This window comes from Chaetodon trifascialis, chromosome 17 (genome assembly GCF_039877785.1).
Source record: "Chaetodon trifascialis isolate fChaTrf1 chromosome 17, fChaTrf1.hap1, whole genome shotgun sequence".
NCBI lineage: Eukaryota > Metazoa > Chordata > Actinopteri > Chaetodontiformes > Chaetodontidae > Chaetodon > Chaetodon trifascialis.
Window position 1 is genome coordinate 2,679,754 of NC_092072.1, and position 7,592 is coordinate 2,687,345.

At 43.9% G+C, this 7,592-nt stretch overlaps 1 protein-coding gene across 2 annotated transcripts; it reads left to right on the forward strand.

Moving 5' to 3' along the window:
• The first annotated feature begins 5,689 nt into the window (after nt 1-5,689).
• Nucleotides 5,690-7,591, forward strand: LOC139345446 (cytochrome c oxidase subunit 6B1-like). Of its 2 annotated transcripts, none has more exons than XM_070984024.1 (4): nt 5,690-5,785; nt 6,454-6,576; nt 6,691-6,791; nt 7,389-7,591. In XM_070984024.1, the coding sequence occupies exons 2-4, from the start codon at nt 6,471-6,473 to the stop codon at nt 7,440-7,442; spliced, it is 261 nt and encodes an 86-aa protein (XP_070840125.1). In that variant the 5' UTR covers nt 5,690-5,785; nt 6,454-6,470; the 3' UTR covers nt 7,443-7,591. The 2 variants fall into 2 exon arrangements, with proteins under 2 accessions (XP_070840125.1, XP_070840126.1); XM_070984025.1 differs by lacking the exon at nt 5,690-5,785 and adding an exon at nt 5,894-6,002.
• Nucleotide 7,592: the final 1 nt, after the last annotated feature.

A 7,592-nucleotide genomic window follows, 5' to 3' on the forward strand; every position in this document is an offset into this window, starting at 1 on the left:
CTCGCTTCTTTGAACGTCGCACAGTGTCTGGCCTGAACATTGTTCTGTGTCCTCTGTGGCTTGTCTGGATATCAGCTGTGCTTTGCATACAGCTGCAGAGGAGCCGGTATTTTCATATGAGACATAAATCTACATGAAACACTCACCTGAGGGACGCTGGGCTCCTCGTTCGTACCTGCTTTTGAGAAGCAAAGAGCTGTTAAAGCGGCACAGAAGGCCAGAGAGCGGCTGCTAACACAGAGACGTTATGCATTCAGGCAGCAGTTACTGAACAAACCTTCAGTCCTGCTGGAGCTGATGAAACCATGGGAGTGAACAACGGATCCGCTCTGCTGGAAGAACAGCAGCAAGCATCTGCAGACAAAAGTATTTTTCTTTCTTGTGTGCATTTTAACATCAAATGCTTCTAATTTTCAGTATAACATCACGATGTTGACAGTAAATGAAGTGTTTTTATTGTTACGCAGAGATCGAGTGCATTGAGTGGATTTTCTGAGTGCTTCCAATTGACGGGTTTTATGTTTGATACCGTTAATCAATGGCTTGCATGGACTGAGTTTTACTCGTCAGCTGATGATGTTATTAACGAGCTGCTCTTCCTGCTTTGAGGATCCACTGAATAGTTGAAAGGTTCTGCTCTAAACAACAATAACAGTCATAAAAATAATGTTTTTTTCCTCTCATCTGCTCTGATGTTTGCTCATGCAGAGAGCTCCAGCTTTATTTGCTGAGGTGTGCAGAGATGCCACTTCCCTCCAGCTGGAGTGAATTTTATCAGCTGTGTTCAAAGCATCAAGGTGACATTTTGAAGATTGAACATAAATGTTTCTTTCCAGAAACAATATCCCAGTTACTTAAGACACTCTACAAGCCTCGCTGCGGCGCGGCTGAAGCCTCACCAACATTTTCAGCACTTCAGCAGATAAAACTGAAGCTATCAGCGTGTCTGGACTCCACTAGAGGTGAGTGAGCGCCGGCGTGCGAGCTACACCTGCAGAGTATCATCACAACAACGGACAGCACAATAACTTCATCACTGTTTAATATAAGGCAGTCCAGTGCGACGACACCTCCGCCCTCAGCCACACAGGGTTTACTGCTGGGCTGATGTGGGTGAACTGGCCCTTTATTTAAATGTGCAGATGGAGAAACAGTCTGTGTGCAGCTGAAGCGTTGTGCTTTGTCTTTGTTGCGTCTCAGGTTGCTTCAGTCAGCACACACATCTGGCTCATTACTTCTCTCTGCTCTGCTTCCTGCTCGTCATCATCACCCTGCTGCAGACTTTCTGCTGTGAGTACTTCAGGATGCTCTGACGCTTTTATCCTGACCCGTCAATGGAAACTGGTTTTTATTATTCATGCACATCTTTGACTGAATGAGCTTTACTTCAAACTGCATCCAGCAACAAGTGACACAAAGAGAAGAATTCAACATAACAATTAGAAGGACAGAAAAATAAACACATACATAAATATCCAAGATGAAGCCAAACTTACATGAACATTAGTTCAGGATCAGGCTGGTGTTATTCTACATGTTGTTGTCCATAAATTTAATGAAAAGAACAAATCAAACAGTGTGTTTTGGTCCATCTCTCAGCTCTGAGCCCCTTGTTTAGACATAAATCTTTCAAAATGACTCCCAAATATGTAGTTTTATTTTTTAAAAGGCTCAGTGCCTTCATAAAACAGCTGCTCACTGTGGATTTTAGTTTGAGTTGGCATTTGTTGGGGACTATTTTCAGCGGCGGATTAATCCACATTCAGTGTTCTCGTGAGTATTTGTGTGTGTTGGACTGAGTCAAAATAAACTGCAGAGTGTGTGTTCGTGGTAATGAAGGAACGTGCCAGCAGTGAGGCTCACTGATGTGTTTTTAATGGTTTTTGGACATCGGCGGCGCCACTGAGGAAGAAGATCTATGAGACAACACTTCGCGCTGATTCGTCGCTGGTTTGGGGTTTTGTTGACAAAAAGGACCTTGAACATGGCGGAGATGTATTTTTAAAAGCTAAAACTTCACGGCATGTGTTCATGTCAGAAATCCAGAATATTCTCTCCTGTCATGCCAGCAGCTGTCAGAGAGTCAAAGTCAGTCTTTATTTAGCCTGAATGTCTCCATTTGAAGGTTTGCTGAGAGGATTAACTCTTTTTGTTTCCAGTGAATCAGTCCGCTGTGCCCCCCCGACACATCCTTTATTATCCTGTATCCATGGAAACGCGTGATGAGACATTGTGTATGTCATTTTCCGTCTCTCTGCTGTGTGTGTTCGCAGTGGTTCAGATCACCTTTTTGTTCCAGTCACAGTCGAGTCTGCAGGAAAGCAAACTGAGAGATCTGACGAACAGGCTGGAGACGCTCAACCACTCGTATCGCCTCCTGTTCTCCCAGTATCTGAACCAGTACTGCCCAGTCAGCAACTCCACCACCGGTGGTAAGCTCTTAGATGGGGAGCCGGGCTTCAGGTCACTTCTTCAAAGGGCTGTTTGAGGGCTGAGACTGAAGTTAACAGAAAGGTCTAGATGAAGGTTTGGAGGTAGGTGTGCACTGTAGGTGTGAAGGTTAAGAGTGCATTTTGACAAAGCCCTCGTGTATGACGCTCAGCCAAACATGCAGCCTGTTCCTGATTTTTCCTAAAGACGCCATAAGTGGCAGCTTCCAGGTGTGCTGCTGACTCAGCAAACCTCCCCTCAGTAAATAAAGGTTTTAAAAAATTAACCTTTACATGATTAAAAGTCTGTAAATTCAATGCAAATCAGCACAAAGCATTGCCACCCTCTGCAGATGTCTGCAAATCTGTCATGAACTGCTTGTTTCCCCTCTTTTTCTCTGCATCAGAGACAGAAAGTTCCATGAAAGATGACGGCAGAGGCTGAAAATCTGAAATTCAGTTTGGTATTTTTTGTCGGTATTGACTCTCCCGTCGTTCTGCGGAGTCCAGCAGCCATCTGCAGATTAAACACCAGGACTTATTTGCAAAAACCGTTTGACCGGCAGCTCTGATTTGCATAGCGATTTGCAAAAGCACACAAATCAAAAACAGCTCAGGCATGACCGCGTCAGCTGTGCATTTTGGATTCAGATAAGAGTTCTCCCTGTGGCTACCCGCTGCAGTGGACCATATATCCTCCATTCACCCCCAAATTAATGATGGACTTTGCACTTGTGCACACACATTAATTAACATGTTCAAAACAAACCTCAGTGGGAAACATCTGGACATGATGTTAGTGTTGTTTTGATGTTTTAAGACTGTTTTTATGCATTTGAATGGAAAAAATGAGTTTATGGTTTTGTAATTCTTGCATGAAAGGGCTGAAACAGTCGTATAAGGAAAAGCATCTCATAGCAAGACATTTCTGTCCTGAGAAGGTCATGTGGAGCTTGAAGCCGATTAAAACCAACACTGAGGATTGTTTTTTGAACCCAGAGAGGGTGTGCAGTCCATGTCCGGCCAACTGGACGCGTCAGGGAGACAAATGCTTCCTGTTCAGTCAGGACAGGGCTGACTGGATCAGCAGCCAGTACCGCTGTATGGCACTGGGGGGCGCCGTGGCCACAGTCAGGACGGAGGAGGAGCAGGTGAACACGCACACACTTTGACATTTCCCATATTCCATCCATGAAGTTATTCTAAGAGTGTTTATATTCCGTCAGATCGCTCAGATCATCGCTGGAAGCTGAAACTCTGACTTCTCTTCTTAGTATTTACGGGTGTGATAGATTCTGCATCTGTCCAGTTGTAAACAGATGAGATGCTTTCCCTGTAATATCAGCTGGAAGATCACACATTTCAGAGAGCATGCGCGCACACACACTCACACACACACCATCAGAGCGAGAAGTTAAGAATAGATTTAAGACCTCTGTGAAATATGGGGACGTCTGCAGGAGCCGTCGCTGCTGGAGGTCATCTGAGGTTTTGTCTTTCACTGTTTTACTGTAACACGGTTTATGTCCTCGATGCTGTTCCTAATGAAGATGTGTGTGTGTGCATGGGGGGGGGGGTGTTGATCACACTTCAGATGATTTGTGGAGAAGAGAGAGAGAAATGACAAAGTGATGACATGTTTCTCAGGTGTTTCTGTGGAAAAGGGCCCAGAGTCTGAGCCAGGGAGACTCGTACTGGCTCGGTCTGAGGGGCAGCGGTGGTGACGGGGGCTGGCGGTGGAGCGACGGCTCCCCGGTGGAGAAGGGACCAGAGTGAGTAATGACAGGGAGGAGGAGGAGGAGGAGGAGGAGGAGGAGGAGGAGGGTTGGATGGGGACAAACTGGGCTCCTGAGGTGACAAACCGCTGACGCTGGTCTCTATTCCTGCAGCCTGAGAGTCTGGCCACATGTTGCAGGTCATGAGACGGTAAAGCAGACGATCCCTGAGTGAAACGTTCGTGCTGTCAGAGAAAAACACTCTCTGTGTACACTAAAGAGGTGTTTAAGTTAAATCTGCTGAGTCCGCTCACATTCAGACACTTTCCTCATAATTTAAACATAAAAATCAATAAATAACACTGAAATAAACAATGAGGAGGTCACAACATGAGAGGCAACAACAGGAGACTTAAAGCGAGCAGTACTCAGCACTGTTATGGGATGTTTCATCAGTGTGTTTGTTTTGATGCCATGCAGTTTAACATTAAAAATCTACAGATTAGAATATTTAAGTCTTTTATCATTATACTACTGCCGAACTGATTCCATGTCTTATTTTAAGTCAGTTACACCCTGCTCTCAGTGAAAAAGTACTCATCAGAAACATGTTAAACAAGTTATAGTCTAATATTTCTTTTCTAATGAATGAAATGTTTGAATTTTTCTCAGATATGAGATAATGTTTCAGGTCTGAGATGAAAACAAACATCATAGAAACTCCAGGCTGATCCTGAAAGAGTTCACCTTTGATTTCAGAGGAAAGCAGCAGACATGGCCGCTGTGCTCACGCTCATATTTCCTGTTTTTAAAGGAAATTTCTCTTATAGCAACCACGTACAGGTGACATGAAAGGACCGCTGAGATGTTTTTCTTTAATCGTAGATCATACTTTCGACCAACAGTATCTCATCTCTGCAGGTTTTGGCAACGTGAGCCTGATAACGCAGACAGCAGGGAGCTGTGTGGTCGACTCACCCCAGGAGACAACTACAGGACGAGCTGGTTCACCTCCAGATGTACCAGCCATCTGAGGAGCATCTGTGAGAGGAGACAAGCCACTCTTCAGTGAAAGGAAAGGAAAGGAAAGGAAAGGAAAGGAAAGGAAAGGAAAGGAAAGGAAAGGAAAGGAAAGGAAAGGAAAGGAAAGGAAAGGACATTAATGACAAAGAAGCACAACAAAACCAGATTTGTAAGAAGCAATTCAAAAGTGAGAAACTGATATATGTCTATGTGTGCTGTTGATTTACATGTAGCTGTTCTAACAATAATAATTATATATAAAAAAAATAAAATAATTCTTATTTATTTGACATATTTGTTTGTTCACATTTTCTGTCAGACTTACTATATTTTCAAGGTCAAGAACGAACTTTATGCCTCAGAGGTGATCTGTAAAATATTCTTATTTTCACATTATTTGACGCACCATTTGAACGCGCTGTTTAATGGTTTTGTGTTAGCATTAAGGCTACTTGACCATTAGCTGCTGTACCTCCTCGGTGTGTCCAGCAGGTGGCGGTGCTGCCTTTTCAAACGGTACCTGAAGCGTCATTTCTGTTTCCCGACATGCACTGCGACCGAGCAGCCCTCAGTCAAAAAGCTGCTGAGTGCGTTTGTAGCGGAATTTCTCTGTGAAAGGTAAACCGTTTCTCTCAAGAATACAATGATTGTGCTTCATCAGTGCGTTGTTAATAATCGTCTTAAAGGTTTTTATGTTTGTTTGTTTGTTTATGGATTTATTTCTAGCAAACAGCTTAAACGTCCACTAAATCATTATCTTACGTCTGCTGTCAGCTGACCGGCTTAACGTTAATTCAGCTCATCTTTATCTGTAAGGATCGACGTCAGTGAACAGGTTTACAATTTCATTACTTTTAATTTTCGGGATTTTTTTCTGTACAAGCAGCTAAACACTCGCTGTCACTGAACCGTTGTCGTCTCTAAGCTAACGTTAGCCGATCGAACCAAACGCCTCCTTTACAGACGCGGTTTGCCGAACTCCGTTTGGAAAATGCGGTATTTTAGTTTTTCCTGTATAATTGCTAAAGACGTTGCTCTTTGAGAACAATTGTAGGTCTCTAACTAGTCATTAAGGTCATCTGGTTAATTCGGCGCACAACAGTCACCAAAACTGGTACAAACTGAGCAAATAATGAAGTTTACCACTTGGTGTTCATTGCTGCTCACTGGCCTGTGCTGTGTGTTTTTAGATTTAAAAAAGCTCTCTCTCGTAATGTAGATCCACTGTCTTTCTACTGTGTGTGATCTCAGCTCAGAGATGCTCTCATGCTGATGGTCCCCTGCAGATATCCAGCAGCTGAAGATGTCTGACCAGATCGAGGAGAAGATCAAGAACTACAGGACGGCTCCATTCGACGCCCGCTTCCCAAACACCAACCAGACCCGCAACTGTTTCCAGAACTATCTGGGTAAACAAGACGGTCTGCTTCATGCAGGCCACCTCACGTAGATCTGGTGCGTAAAGTCTGGACCCTGTCAAGCTTGTTGCGATGTGTCCCCTTTTTCTGTCTGCGTCTCTGCAGATTTCCACAGATGTAACAAAGCTCTGTCTGCCAAAGACGTGGACACAGCTCCCTGCGACTGGTACCAGAGGGTCTACAAGTCCGTCTGTCCCCTCAGCTGGGTGAGTTTCACCACATGCCTGTTCATGCCTAAACACCCCATTCACACCTGGCCTTAAACTGGGATCTGCATCTGATAGTAAGTGATGTGACCTCGCCTTTGTGTTTACACCTGCTGTTTTCAATACGTCCTCGCTGTCCTCACTGAGACCAGATCTCCTGTGCTCCTGTTTGTCCCAGCGTGATGCGTCCGCCTTGTTAACAGCAGATCAGCTGCACACACAGTTATTTTTTATTAAAAATCACTCATTTCCCACCTGCAATGCTTTTTCACTCAGTCCTGCTAAATAACAAATCTTGTGGTGCTTTTATGGCACAGATCAGATGTCTAATCCGTAATTAGAGGTTTGTCTCTGTCACCTTTTTGCTTTAATATTAGCTAAAAACAAATGAAAAATTTGCTCATTTGTCGTCATCGTTTAACAACAGCTGGGATTAACTGTAACTGCATTAACGTCTCTCCGTCTCAAGACTGAGTAACTTTAGGTGCTTTATTTCTCTTCATGTGTCTCTTCAGTACATGAACACATCTTATCGTCTGTCTGCTCACATCCTGCTTACATCACATCAGGTATTAACGTCCGCTCTCTCTCCTAAAGGTTCAGAAGTGGGATGACCAGTTGGAGGCGGGCTCTTTCCCTGGAAAGATCTGATTGGACACATCCCTCTCAACCTGTCCTCATCCTAGCATCTTAATGTGAAGCATCAGCTCTTTCTGCACAGAAGCAAATGAATATATGATGTTACTGTGAACACTGCTGTGTAAAATTAGAATATGTGCATTAAATCTGTTACAAACATGA